Genomic DNA, 15,120 nt, shown 5'->3' on the forward strand with positions numbered 1-15,120 from the left:
TATTCCGAAATGGTTATGAAAACGTAAAGTGTCAAGAACAGTCAAGAGATCCTCCAAGAAATTTGTCTTACTAGTTATCAAATTCCAAGATTGATGTCTAAATAGTCTGTTAACTCACCTGAGAGAAGGTATCTGTCTGGAATGCTCATCCATTTTGGTATGTCTACCCAGTTCCTCCCTCACTTCTTTTAGATCTTTTGCACTGTCATCTAGGAGAGACCTTTCCGGTTTGCTCTATATAAAAGAGCACTACCCAACATTCTAGTCACTTTATTCCACATCCCATATTTTCTTTTGGCACCCATCATCTGACATCATTTTAAGCTATGTGTATGTGTTTTTTATGTCTCTCTCCCCCAACTATAAGCCCACTGAAGCCAGGGTGTTTATTTGATACAATGCTGTGAATCTCCAAATCTACTTTGTTATTTTGTTGAATGAATAAATTGGCAGAAATCACAAAAATTCTGACTGGCATATGAAGTATAGTGATTAAATCTGAACTAAATTTAAAAACTGCAAACTCCCTTTCACTATTCATCTATTAAATGATGGCTACCAAAACACTCTAACTCTCCCCAAGTTTAAAATACTATTTTGAGCATTCAAAACTGACCAGTATGTAAACACTGGCTTTTAGCAATGATACCTCATACTTTAATAAGGGAAAGAAATGAAACAAGCCCATAAAAAGGGACCACATAAAACGTAGCCCTGAGAATCCTGATGACTCTGATTAGAAAGGCAAAATGATCAGAGGAACAGGAGTTTAGGTATTTTAATCATGTAGGAATTAATAGCTATGATGGTTTTCAACATGTTAATTTATCCTTTGGTGATCAAAATTGTATTTAACTAGATAATATGCTATAGAAAGTCTTACATATTTACAAATTAACCCAATTTTTGGTGAAAATAAGAGTGATGGATTGTGTGAATTTAACATAAAAGCTAACTAATTCAGTGCTCGGAAGATATGAATTTGTACATTCAAGAGAATCCAGTTAAAATGGTGGTCTACATAATGAACAGTAGGGTATACCATTTTAATCTTTGTATTCTCTCTCACTACTATGTGATTTTTTTTTCCCCATAGACCTTAAAGAAAGCAAAGTACAAAGGGTCTTTCAAAGATTTTGGTGAGTTAAGGCCTGTCTTGAACCCTGGAGTATTCTCTTGTTCTAGTCTAGTCCTAGAGTTGAGCTCCAGGGGAATTTGGCTTGGTCCTCAATTAATTCAAGTTTGAACGACTCCTGGGAGATGAAGGAACTTCTGAAGCCAGCTGAAAGGTTTAGACCACTTTTTTCAAGCAAGACTGGGGCGGTACTGGTTGAGGGTACAACCAGAAGAGGAATGGGTAAACTGAATGCACTGACTTCCTACATGGCACCAATTTTGCTGTATTCCTCCAAAAATTGTTTAGCTTTCCATTTAATCTTTGGCCTTTTATAGAAATGTCAAGTAGTAGTCAACATATTCATACATATTACTTTCATTAAGTATTAACTATGTAACAGGAAATCAGAAAAATCACCAATGCATTTTAGAGAGGCTATGAGGATAGAAAGCATTTAATTAGTTACTAGCTTAAATTTAAACGGCTCTAATTTCATGATCTAATGTTGCCAGAGTAGAATCTCTCAGAAGAGTCTTTTAAGATTTTTTTTTCTGTTAAAATGAGGATTTATAATACTTATCTTTTCACAATTTAATGATAGATTTATTTTCCAACCAATTCACTTTAAAAAATAAAATATGTTGATGAATAAAGCAGCTTATTTCTGGAAGAAAGGCAGGTATCAGACATGAAAGGATTCATTGTGTGTCAACATTGTTGGTTGAGAAGTTCAGCAAATGCTTCCTTCTGGGCTGAGACCAGTATACAGAGTCATCTCAATGGCCTGCAATATTTATAAGTAACTGCCATGTGGCAAATGAGTAATCTTATTCCTATAAAAATACCTGCACACAAACCATAAGGCAGCAATACATTAGTATTTACATTTATTTAATGTATGCAGTTTACACACTCACTATTGAACAAAATTGGAATGCAAACAAATATACAAATACCATAATAAGCATTATCAAATAAAATAACTGGCACTAGTGTTATAAGCATATTAATGGACCTGGTGAGAAAAAGTGGTGGAAGAAGACTGCAGCCCATGGCATTTTTCTTTTTATCAAAAGAAAACGCTCAGTAGCACCATAATGGTAATACTTAATAGAAACACATAAGATGGAACATTTCAACTGCTATCTTTGAGGTTAACCTGTTTTATTTAAGTGAACTGTACAGGAAGGTAACAATACAGGCAGTATTTTGGCCAACTTCTGTTTATGTCAACTGAACACCTTCCACAAACAAAAGCAAAAGAAAATAAAGCCAGCCATACGTGGACCCCTCCTTAGTACTTGGTACAAACTCTGCACCGTGCTTGGATTTCATGATTGGAGAAGATACGCATGTGTTAAAACTGAGGTTATGTATTCACTAAAGCCTGAGTGTGTCTTTGGTAGGCTAATACTTTTTCAGCATTGTTACTATTATTCATATTTATGTTTATCTATCTTGTATTTGTCTACATAATCCAAGGTGGCTAGAGAGGACATAATGGAAAACAATATAGCAAAATCCTCAAACAACCAGGCCCTTGAGATCCAGTCTATTCCAAAGGCACCAAGAATCAGTGGGGTGCAAACTTCCCCTTGGTGGAAGGTGACTTTTTTGGTAATACTTACAAACTAACGGAATTTTTTTTTGTAGTTGTATCTTATTGGTGCTGTCACTATACCTTCACATTTTGCTTCTAAGGTGGCATCAACGATATACAAGATTAGAGTACCAGGTATTTCTATGTCAAAGTTGTGCAAAAACTGCCACAATCTTGCTCAAAGTGTCTAAGTATCCAAATGGTAGCAAATGGGCTGCATTAAGCTTTACATATCTACATTGCATATGAAGAGAAAAATGAAATTTACGCCCAGTCATAGTCATGAATAGAAATGTTACAAAGAGTATCGTATACTGAGAGTAACCTGCAAAGTTCATTAAACAGCATCCCTTAGTGGTTTCAATAAAATGTCACTAACCACTATCCCTAAGCCTCGAGTTTTCGTCATGAGAATGTTTCTAACTGCATATTAGTATTTTATATCGATTATAAATAAGCCAAATTTCTATCTAGATACACAGTGTGTGCTTCAAGCAACGTTTTGTGGCAAACACACAAAACCTACTTCTAAGAATTATTATCCTTCCAGTAATGCACTTTTAAAGCCTTCATTTCATAGTTTGGTAATTAAGATCCACATGAAACACAATGCTTTGCTGAACATAGGAAATGTATCTGCACTGGATTATGTAACCCGGCATTTGCTGGTAACTTGAAACTTAAAGTAGTCACGTGTAGTTCAACCAGCTCCAAACAAGGTTGTTCAGTGGTAATTAATTTGCAGCATTTATAGGCCTAAATTTCAGTCTGAATTGCAACTTTTAATTCCATTGTCTGATGTGAGTGGTTGTTGTTTGTTTCTTTTAGTGCATCAGCAAAATATAAATCAACATTGGGTTTTATTCCATTGTTACCATGTTCTTCAGCAATATGGTTCAACTGTGGAACTTCTGAACACGAAGCGGTTTTGGTAAGCACAGAAATGCTACACTGATGTGGGGAATTTTCCAGACGATCGTTTTCTACCTCAGGAAGAATGTTAACAGTAGCAAAGCGGGCATGATAATCATTGGAACCATGACTACAAGAAGTTTTCATGCTTTCTAGGTCAGAACAACTAAATTCAGAAAAATGACTAGAGTGGGAATCAGCTACAGATGGCATACTGTCACTGAGGGATGGTGCCTCAAATTCACTTGAGTTCGTGCTTTGTTGCTCTAACAACTGTGCATCCATGTCCTCTCTGGTCTCATTTATCTTCATGTTACTCTTTTTCCTCAATTTACCACTTTTTGCTTTCTTTCCTGCTGTTGCTTCTTTGGACCACTTGGTGGCACCGGATTTACCTTCAGGCAAGCCACCGCATGAACCACCGGGATGACTTCGGGTGGCACTGCCGTCCTCCACACTACTGCTTCCACTGTTGTGCCTGAATTTGGATGGCTTCGATTCAATATCTACTTGCACCTCCATACTGCTGCCTTCTCTGGAACAGGAGAGTAACAAATATAAATACATTTCTAGCCTCCTTTTATCTTTATTGAGATAACAGCAAAGGGAGAGGAATTTCTGTGTGAAAAATTCAATACATAAAAGCTATCAGAATTAATGCAGGATATGTTCTATTAAAATATTACTTGAAATAAGAGGACTGTATTTTTTATTATTTTTTAAAGATTTTATTTATTTATTTATTTGACAGAGAGAGAGCAAGCGAGCGAGAGTGCGCACACAAGCAGGGGGAGCAGCAGAGAGAGAGGGAGAAGCAGACTCTCTGCTGAGCAGGGAGCCCGACGCGGGGCTCTATCCCAGGACCCGGGATCAGGACCTGAGGCGAAGGCAGAGGCTTAACTGACTGAGCCACCCAGGCTCTGTATTTATAATAATGTTTCAATTAAAAAAAAAAAATAGAAGTAGCTACATTTATTGCTTATGCTGGTCCAGGCACTGTTACCTTCTCCATTTTTTTTATCAGAACAGCTTTATTGAAATATAATTTACATATCACAAAATTCACCTGTTTAAAGTGTACAATTCAATGGTTTTTATATAGTATATTCACAGAGTTGTGCAACTACCACCACCAACTAACTTCAGAACACTTTCATCATTCTCAAAAGAAACCCTGTATCCACTAGCAGTCTGTTGCCATCCTTTCTTGCCCCCAATCCCTGGTAACCACTAATCTACTTTCTGCCTCTCTGGATTTGCCTACTCTGGACATCTCATCACTTTCTCTTCCTGGAGAACCTAACAGTTGGTAACCATTATTTATGATAATTTTGCCTAATGATAGGAATAATTCTTTTAAGATTAATTTTAAGGGGGTGCCTGGGTGGCTCAGTCGGTTAAGTGTCCGACTCTTGATTTCAGCTCAGGTCATGATCTCTGGGTTCTGGGATCAAGTCCTGCATTGAGAGTTGACTTGGGATTCTCCCTCTCCCTCTCCCCCTCTCCTTGCTCGTGCTCCCTCTCTCTCTCTCTCAAATAAATAAAATCTTTAAAAAAAATAAAAACAAAAAAAATAAAATTAAAAAAATACTTTAACTGTTTAACAGTTCTTTCCTTACTTGTCCAATGGGATGTAGGAGTTCAGAATAGATCCTGCCATTGCTTTGGTGCTGGCATTATCACTAACTGTTCCCAAGCTGACTGTGCCAGATTCTCCACTCAGACTGTACCGTTCTTTCTGTACATCTGCTTGCACTTCCAACCTTAAAGAGCAGGGAACAGATAAAAACTGAAATTACATATGATATCAGACTACTATACTATGTATCTTCAAATAATTCAGTTAAGACCCCTACTAATAAGAAGCTATTTTAGAAACAACTATCAGCACATTTTTTTTAGTTCCCTTTTATTTGATTATTCAAATTCTACTGCAGCACACTGAACAGTACCAGCCATCCAAATAAAATAGGAAAAATTAGCTGTCTGCCAAGTAAGGTAGTAAAAGAGTAACAGAAAAAGGACATAAAGGATTTTAATTAAATATGCATGTCTGAGTGTGAAACAAAATCTGAATATATTAAAAACCAGTCTACATGACAGATCAGTGATCAAAACATCCTGAGCCTCTATATATTAAAAACGATCCTCTAACTTTAAAAGCCGATTCTTTTAAAAAGACGTAATAAACACTACTATAAGTTAAAAGAATTTGTGTTTAAAGGCATAAAAGCAAGCTACCTAAAAAAAAATGAAAAAATAAAATCAAACTACCTAAAAATAAGATAAATATGATCAACTTATCTTTTAATTCATGCATACTCTCCCACGTTTAAAAAAAAAACAAAGCTAATTAACAGAAGTAAAGAATAGTGAATTAGAGAAGAAACAAAGGAAGACAAAAATGCTTTAATTTCTCCTACTTATCTGTATGGCTGTTAGTAAGAGACTTAGTGAGAACAAAATAAGCACTAGCACATTAAAGGATTCCGGAGGACTAGACTACCCTGGCCTCCGCTCACGCACTCCCACACATCCTGACTCCACCTGCTCCCCCCAGGCCTCAGCCAGTGTCTCCTTTTCTAACATCTAGCACTGCCACTTTCAGAGGTAAGGTCCAGGCTTAAGCACTGCCTTTACTGTGTCCACCAAAGCAGCTCCAGCACTGATTCATAACATCAAATCTGACAAATGCAGTGAAGAAATTAGCAGAATGCTATGCCTTAGACTTGGTTTTTACCACACCATGGGTATATAACAGTATGACAGAAAATTCAAACGAGTAAAAATTTTACTGTTTACCACTAAATTTCATTGTTAATATTACTGTTTTCAGCCCTGACACAGGATGATACGTAATCATAATGATTACATAATTACATAATCTTCAAAATTCTCATCTAATAATTTATAGTTAACAGAAGGCAAAAAGAAAACAGAGCACATTTTTCTTACCTGTTAAAACAGTTTACCATGGCGCTTCCTGACAGACTCCCCGTTATACTGGCTCCAGCTAGGGCCATAGTACTAGCTGTCTCACTCAGGTTGTCTCGAATGGCTCCTATTCGATCCATGTGGCTTCCACTTGCACTCAAACTGCCAGTCAGACCACCAACGCTTCCCTCCCCTATGCTAGGGTTGTGTCTTGCTTCTGCTACTGAAGTTGTGTCTAAATGCAAATATTTCAAAGAAATTAAATAAGTGTGATTATTAATTTCCCTCTTCTTAAATTCCCCCATGATTTCAGATAGGACATTTTATTATACAACATGCAAAGGAATAGGAAAGTCATCTGGAGTCAGGAACACGTAACTATGGGGTGAGAGGAAAGGGAACTATCTCAGAGTGTAAAAAAGGATTAGGGACTGGCTTTCGGTATTAAATGGTCACCACGTTTTTACCTTAATAGCCTTGTATGGTAAGAGATGGTAGCTACACTTGCGGTGAACATATCATAATGTAGAAACTTGTTGAATCACTATGCTGAACACTTGAAATTAATGTAACACTGTGTGTCAACTATACTCATATTAAGAAAGAAAAAAAGAAATGGTACAATAGACCAAGAAGAAATGGAAGGAGAGAAGTGGTTTCCTCCTTTTGTTAAGATTAAAGATACTAGGATTTTTATATGCTAATGGAAACAAAGATGGTGAAATCAAGCACCTACTATGTTCCAGGTTTTTCTTTTTTTTAAGATTTATTTGACATAGAGAGACACAGCGAGAGAGGGAACACAAGCAGGGGGAGTGGGAGAGGGAGAAGTAGGCTTCCCGCTGAGCAGGGAGCCTGATGCGGGGCTCGATCCCAGGACCCTGGGATCATGACCTGAGCCAAAGGCAGACGCTTAACCAACTGAGCCACCCAGGCGTCTCTATGTTCCAGGTTTTTAAAATACAATAACAAAGAAGACATATATATATATGTCTAGCCCTCACCCCCAAGAAACCAAGTAAAAAAAAAAAAATTATTACAGACTGTGATAAGTGTTTTTAAGGAATCAAACTTTTACCGTCCATCTAAAATAAATTGGCTTGAAATCCTCAAAAAAAATGGTCACCACTTCTTTTAAAAATTCAGAAGATTAAGGAATTCTTTAAAAAATCTGACAGCTGAGGGGCGCCTGGGTGGCTCAGTCATTAAGCGGCTGCCTTTGGCTCAGGTCATGATCCCGGGGGGTCCTGGGATCGAGCCCTGCATCGGGCTCCCTGCTCTGCAGGAAAGCCTGCTTCTCCCTCTCCCACTCCCCCTGCTTGTGTTCCCTCTCTCGTTGTGTCTGTCAAATAAATAAATAAAATCTTAAAAAATAATAAAAATAAAAAAATAAAAAATCTGACAGTTGGAAGATTTAGCTGACTCTGGAGGAAAATATGTGAGTTTTCAATAAAGGTTTAATTTAGAGAGCTTATTATTCTCTAAATCAATAAAGTGGGCCAAAAATTGATTTCTAGATACATTCTACAGATCCAATTGTCTACAAGCTATTACAAGATCTGATACCACTATATTCCATAAAATTATCTGGGGGAAGACTATTCCAGGCAGAGGGGACTGCAAGTTTAAAAGCCTAGAAGTGGAGTGTACTTGGCATCCTCAAAAACATCAAGGAGGGGTGGTATTAAATAGGAGAGTAAAAAGATGAGTTCGGAGATGCAACCCAGGACAGATCACATGGGGCCGTATGGGCCATGGTAAGGATGGTGGGTTTTTCCTTCAGTACAGTTGGAAGCACTAGGAGAGTTCTGAGCATAAGAAAGACATGATCTGATTTATGTTTCAAGTATCACTACAGCTACACCGTGGAATAGTGAGCAGAAGATGAGAAGTTGATGGATCAGCTAAAGAGGCTACTACAATATTCCAAGAAAAAGGATAGTAGCTTGGACTAATGGAATAGCAGTGGAGAGGGTGAGAAATGGTTGGATTATGGTTAAATATTGAAGGAAGTACCAGAATTAGCTGTCAGATCAGATGTAGCGTAAGAAGGGAAAAGGAGGAATCACTGTAAGTGAAGATTTTTGGTCCAACCAACAGCAAGAATGGAGAGGCTACTTGATGAGGTGAGGATGATGGAGAGAACAGGTTTTAGAGTGAAGAGTTTGGTTACAGACAAGTTAACCTTGAAATTCTTGTCAGACATTTAAGTGTAGATTAACGAGAATTAGATGTACAAATGTGAAGTTCAGAGGAGAGTTCTAACCTAGATACAAATTTATGAGTGGTCAGTCTACATATTATTTAATAGGGGAGATGACCCCAGGGAATGAGTGTAGATGAAGACTGAGAAGAAATGGCTAGGAGATACAATGAGATGAGAAATGGTTTCTCAAAAGATAAGAAAAGAAAATGTTTCAAGAAGGAGGGCATAGTCTACCATGTCAAATGAATTGTTACATTAAGATGAAAACCAAGAGTTGACCATTAATTATCTGGTAACATGAAGGTCACTTGTGACCCTGCTTTGGTGGAGTGTGTAGAGACAAAACCCTGGAGTGGTAGGGAACAAATCTGATTAGAGTGGGTTCAAGAGAGAATGGGAGGTAAGAAAGTGGACATTATCTTTGCACATCTGCCTGATTATTTCCTGAAGACAAATTTCTATAAGAAATTTCTATGAGGGCCTTTTCATTCTACAGGTATTGTTCTAATTCATATTTCTTTGAATAACATTGCGTTAAAGATACTCTCTATTCACTGGCCATCTGTATTTCTTCTTTTATGAACTACCTTTCTCTTCATATCCTGTTCTTACCAATTTGTATTGTTTTAGGCAAAATTTAAGATTAAAAGTCTGGAATTTCTAAGACATTACATTCCCAGTGTAGGTTAGGTATCTAGAACTCTTGCACCCTCTTTCATCCATTCACCTTTCCCAGGCAATTCATTTCACTGATGTACATCGGGATGAATGTTACTAGGCCGAGTGAAAGGAGGGCAATGGAAATTCTAATTTGCATGTTATCTATTTCCCCAACTTAAACTATTAATAAGTACATCTTCTTCCTTTGCTTAAAAGACTTACCTACAGCTGTGTTAGTTCCACCAACATTTATATCATTTTCATCATCAAATTCAATCCTGACTCCTTTTCCATTGCCTGCTGAGACTCCACAACCTCCACTTCGACAGAGAGAAATTGGAACAACACCGTAGACATAGGCTAACATAATAGGAACACCAATACCTAAAGAGGAATTAAATTAGTAATTATAAGTTAAAAAATATATCACAGAAATATGAGTTCTTAGAAAGCCTTTTCAAGAGAAAGTGTACCAGAGAAACGTGCTGTTGTTCTCCAACCCTTGCCCAAAGTAGATTTTCCTAACTGTTAAGGGACACAAACAAATTCAAAACTTCTAAACTTTCAGGTGACACACATGAGAAAAAAAAGATGTAAACCTTTTTGTTTTTAAGTGCCAAGGCTCTATACCTATGAGGTGAGGGTGGGTATCAGCCAGTAAGAATTTACCAGTTATTCTAACTCTAGGCTCTTGAGTCTATAATACTTTTAACCAATACAGTTACTCAATGAGAGGCTTTCTGTAGGCTCAGCTTAAACTGTCCTTAAATAAATAAAAAAGTAACTCTCTTATCTTCCACAATATAATGCTTTGTCTTAAAAAATCCTTCCATAAAACTTAAATTCTATAAAATTTGAGGTAATCAGTATTTTTAAGCATTTTCTTACCTACAGTTACTGCAGCTACAACTGGAGATACTATTACAGACAATGTTACACCACCTGTTATAGCCAAATTCCGTTTGTGCTTTGAAACGTCTTTGCCTTCATATCGATTGTGAATCTTGAATTAAAAATAAAAATGGGGTGGGGGTTTAAAGAAAAAACACATTACATATTTAATTTAAATGAAATAGACCTACATTTGCTAGTAATTTAAAGTGATTTCTTTTATAATTTCATTCACTTAAGTGTCCTAATTCAAGATGATCATTTTATTGTTCTTAAACCATATTCTTACACATAATTTAGTACTTATTAATAATTTGCTTAAATAAGACAGTGATTTAATAGATTTTACTTTGTGTTTACTTTTAAACAGTCTTCAAGAATAGTAAAATTATGTTTTGAGCAAAGAAGGAATTAAGAATATTATTTTCAACATAGTCATGGATTGGATGTTTGACTAATAGGATTACTTCTAAGAAATTTAGCATTCCACAGGTTTCTTTCTAAATAAGCATCCCTAGCGGCACCTGGGTGGCTCAGTTGGTTAAGTGTCTGCCTTTGGCTCAGGTCACGGTCCCAGGGTCCTGGGTTTGAGCCCTGCACTGGGCTCCTTGCTCAGCGGGGAACCTGCTTCTCCCTCTCCTCCCCTCTTGTGCTCCCTCTCCTCCCTGCTTGTACTCTATCTCTGTCTCTCGCAAATAAATAAAATCTTTAAAATAAGTAAGTAAGCAAGTATCTCTAAGTGGTAAAGTTGGCTTCTAGGGAAGATTGCCACACTTTTCTTTTTAAATTGACCTTAACAATCAGTACTAATAAGCAAACACCGTAAGTCAATTTTTTCCCTCAGATCCTTTTTTATAAAGAAAAATATTATTGGGGCGCCTGGGTGGCTCAGTCGTTAAGCGTCTGCCTTCGGCTCAGGTCATGATCCCAGGGTCCTGGGATCAAGCCCCGCACTGGGCTCTCTGCTCGGCCGGGAGCCTGCTTCTCCCTCTCCCACTCCCCCTGCTTGTGTTCCCTCTCTAGCTGTCTCTCTCTCTCTGTCAAATAAATAAAATAAAATCTTTAAAAAAAAAATATTATCAAATGACTCAGAATCCTGGGGTCTCATTTATAGCTCAAAGTAAAAGGCAGAAAGAGGAGAAAAAAAAAAAAAGAAGAATGCTGCCAGAGGACAGGAGTTAGATATACTTAGCATCTTTGTACAGTACAGGTATTAATAAATAGAATTTAATACCACACTGGAAGTGGCTTGTGAGATATATCAACTTCAAGAAACAGCCCAGTATCTTTGGTCTCATGGTTTGCAAGGGCTTAAGCTCATAAAGTACATTTCCCTTCCGTTTCAAGACATATTCAGAACAGCCCTCAAAAGTGTACAGATAGTCTCTAAAATAAAATACTTGAGTTATGAACAATGTTACAGGTGAGGTTTAATAAGATTATTATGATGATGATGTGGTTATCTCGAAGGCTATAAAGTATAATGAGTCTTGTGGGACATATGAAACAGTGAGAGAGCCAGGTTGGGGAGGTGGGCGAAGCCTGCACGGGACAAGCAGCATTCACCTTTCCTAGTCAGAACCCTGCCAGCACTGACTGTACATGCCTAGGGAATGGGCCTCCATACTTCCCGAGATAGTCCATGCAGGCAGAAATGGCAGAGCCTCCCAAGGCCTCTTTCACTATCCTTCAGTACTACAGCTAATTCTTGCTCCTCTCCTCACTACCATTCCTGAAAAACTTAGCAATGAAGCAGAGAAAAGCCAAAGCTGAAAAACTGACAGAGTAGACAGGAATCTTCCAGAAAATTTTGCATCCTTAAGCACCAATGGTCAATTACAGTGATCACAACATTCTATTTCTGGTTCAACTTAATTTTTTCTCTTCTACTGTTTTGTGCCACATTTTCTATTTGTTACTGTAAATAAAGACTAAGCTTTTAGATACTTTATCAACTTAATGCGTTTTCCTGGGCTGGTTTATAACCCTAAACACCACAGAGAACATTGTTTCAATGTAAAACTAATTCATCGACTTGCAATCCTTTGGGTATATGTTTGAAAAAAAGGAGACTTGTAATTGCACCTAAGACATGAACAATGAGGTAAATAATCTCTCCTCTATAAATTATTTGTAGGTGTGTGCAATACAACAGTCTCTCCTTCCCTTCTACTTCTACTTCTAAGTATCTGAATAAACAGTTTTGTTTTTAGCAAAGCCTTGCTTTGGATAGCTACATGAAAGATTATACAATCAGCTACTATGTTTGGGACCTTAAACAAGTTTAGTTAATTAAAACCTTCTGAAATAAACACTTGGCTCATAAGTATCCATGTTTATCCTTGGTCCTAAAGCTAATTTTAAAAAAACAGTATGTACTGGGGCGCCTGGGTGGCTCAGTGGGTTAAGCGACTGCCTTCGGCTCAGGTCATGATCCTGGAGTCCCGGGATCGAGTCCCGCATCGGGCTCCCTGCTCGGCGGGGAGTCTGCTTCTCCCTCTGACCCTCCCCCCTCTCATGTACACTCTCTCTCTCTCAAATAAATAAATAAATCTTTAAAAAAAAGTATGTATTGTTATTTTTCTGATTATAAAAGTAATATATGCTGAATATTTATTAAAAAATGAGGCTGTTATATGGAAGAGGATCAGCCTCCTCTTCAGTTTAGTCCCAAAAGTCATAACCAGAACTTAATGAAACACCGAGGCACCCCTTAGATAATTTCTAAAGTTACTTCTCAATTCTGAGATTCCATTAATGTAGACAGCAGCAGACTTCTTAGCCACTTCATAAATTATCCCTTTAACCTTTCAAAAAAGAATTATTGCCTAGCTAACGAAGTATAATTCATCACTCATAGGCCAGTGGTAATTATTGGTGTTTGGACTTACACAAGACTGTTATAATCTACAGAACAGCGTATTTACTAATAGCAGTAATCTAAGAAAATAAAACCTTTGAACTAAAGTTGAAAATAATTCAGGAACTGGCTATTTATTCTTCACCTTGAGGGTATGTGTTATTTAGCTATTAACTTTTTATAGACCTAACTTTACAAGGATATACCCATGAGAAAAATATCAGGTGTGTCCTTCAATACTTTATACTTAAAGTTAGAAATGTACGAAAGTTTTCGGATTCAGGTAATTTTAAGGCAAGTCTACTTTTTATGCATACACACAAGTCTGCCAAACACCGAAAATTTAATATCTTATAAAAAAATAAAATAGTTTTATACTGAAGATACTAAAAATTATCTGTCTGTCAAGACAAAAAAAAAAAAAACAAAAGAAAAATCATCAGTCTAAAACCTGAAGGTTTGAATAAGATAATGAACTAGTAAGGAATTAAGCATTTTACCTTACGGCCCACATATACAGGAATGCCAATAATCATTGCAGGGATAGCAATGCCAGCTATCAAAGCAATTCCTACGGGAGCACCAACAAGCGTTCCCAGCTGCCACAGTATCTTCTTCTTTCGGCTCCAGGGCTTCTTCCCCCAAAAAGTACATCCTGATGGACTAATGGAAAAGATTATAACTGTTACTACTGTAAAACATATCAACAAATGACTATAATACATTAAAGCAATGACTCTAAAAGAAGAATTCTCATACTCAGAAATGAGGTTTTCTTTTCTTTGAATTCTGAGTTCATTAAAAGCCAAAAAAATCAATTTAAGAACCACCATCAGTTATTTTAAAAGGAAACCAGTAACTAGAATTCAGGTTAAATATTTATCCCTAGTCCTTCATTATCCTGAAAATGTTAGGTTAGTTTTTGAAGAGCAAATTAATGCAGAACATGCTTATTTTTAGGCATACAATTATCTGATTACATCAAACTCACTTTGTGGACTGAGGGAATTTATGTTTAAGAAAATTAAATGGAAATATTTATGACCTAGCATAATTACATGGGGGTATAAAATACTAGCTTCTAGTTTAACAAAACAAACAAAAAAAGAAGAAATCTATACTTCCTATTTTTGACTAATCCCAAGTGACTAGGCACAATTATTTGGTTCCTTTTACATTCTTTTAAAATAAAATAAAAATTTTATTTTTGTTTAAAAAATGTTTTTTCCATTCAAAGATACATCATGAATTTATGTCTCACATTACCTGATGTATGTAACTAGAACGAAACACATCCCTCTTAGTATCTTATAAGCACCAAGTTTAAAAATCCTCAAGATAATATGGTCTCCAATTATCTTATAATATAAAATATTTAGATATTTTAAATAACTCTCCCCACCAACCCCAAGTACTAACCAGGCTCAACCGTGCTTAGCTTCCAATATCAGACAAGATTGGGCACATTGAGGATGGTATGGCATAGACTAAATAGCTCCTTCTATAAACTTACCTTAGATAATGTAAATCTGAGATTTCTTTCATACATAACCAACAAAACTCACAACCACAGACAGCACAGGTCATGTGATTACAGCTCCCATCATTCATCTTTATTATATAAGCAGCACATCGTGGACATGGCTTTATATCATCAGCTATTAGAAAAATAGACAGACCTGATTACATAAAATTGGTCTAAAAATAACAACTTCTAATAGATAATTAATTATAGCAATGCCAAAAAATCTTAACATACAGTTTGTTAACTAATAGCTTTAGCCAGCTATTTGTAGTAAAGTATTTTTTCAAAGGAAATGCTACAGAGAACATCTATGTAACTTCTTTTAAAAAGTATTTTTCTTCCTTTCTGAGAAAAAGAACATGTTTTACATTAAACTTTCAAATTGTAAACATCTTCAAACACAGCAGAACAATGA

General features: G+C 36.5%; 1 protein-coding gene across 1 annotated transcript in view; it reads right to left on the bottom strand.

Moving 5' to 3' along the window:
• Positions 1–1,732: 1,732 nt before the first annotated feature.
• The window catches only part of RNF19A (ring finger protein 19A, RBR E3 ubiquitin protein ligase), a 53,923-nt gene continuing 40,535 nt past the window's right edge, over positions 1,733–15,120 (bottom strand). The window contains exons 4-10 of the mRNA XM_035011636.1: positions 14,694–14,838; positions 13,681–13,843; positions 10,318–10,432; positions 9,652–9,813; positions 6,585–6,798; positions 5,249–5,392; positions 1,733–4,164 (exon numbers count right to left, since the gene is read on the bottom strand). Of these exons, the coding sequence (XP_034867527.1) occupies positions 3,474–4,164; positions 5,249–5,392; positions 6,585–6,798; positions 9,652–9,813; positions 10,318–10,432; positions 13,681–13,843; positions 14,694–14,838 (1,634 nt within the window). The 3' untranslated portion in view covers positions 1,733–3,473. The remainder of the gene's footprint in view (positions 4,165–5,248; positions 5,393–6,584; positions 6,799–9,651; positions 9,814–10,317; positions 10,433–13,680; positions 13,844–14,693; positions 14,839–15,120) is intronic.

Source organism: Mirounga leonina, unplaced genomic scaffold (genome assembly GCF_011800145.1).
Source record: "Mirounga leonina isolate KUSES-001 unplaced genomic scaffold, KU_Mleo_1.0 Mir_165, whole genome shotgun sequence".
NCBI lineage: Eukaryota > Metazoa > Chordata > Mammalia > Carnivora > Phocidae > Mirounga > Mirounga leonina.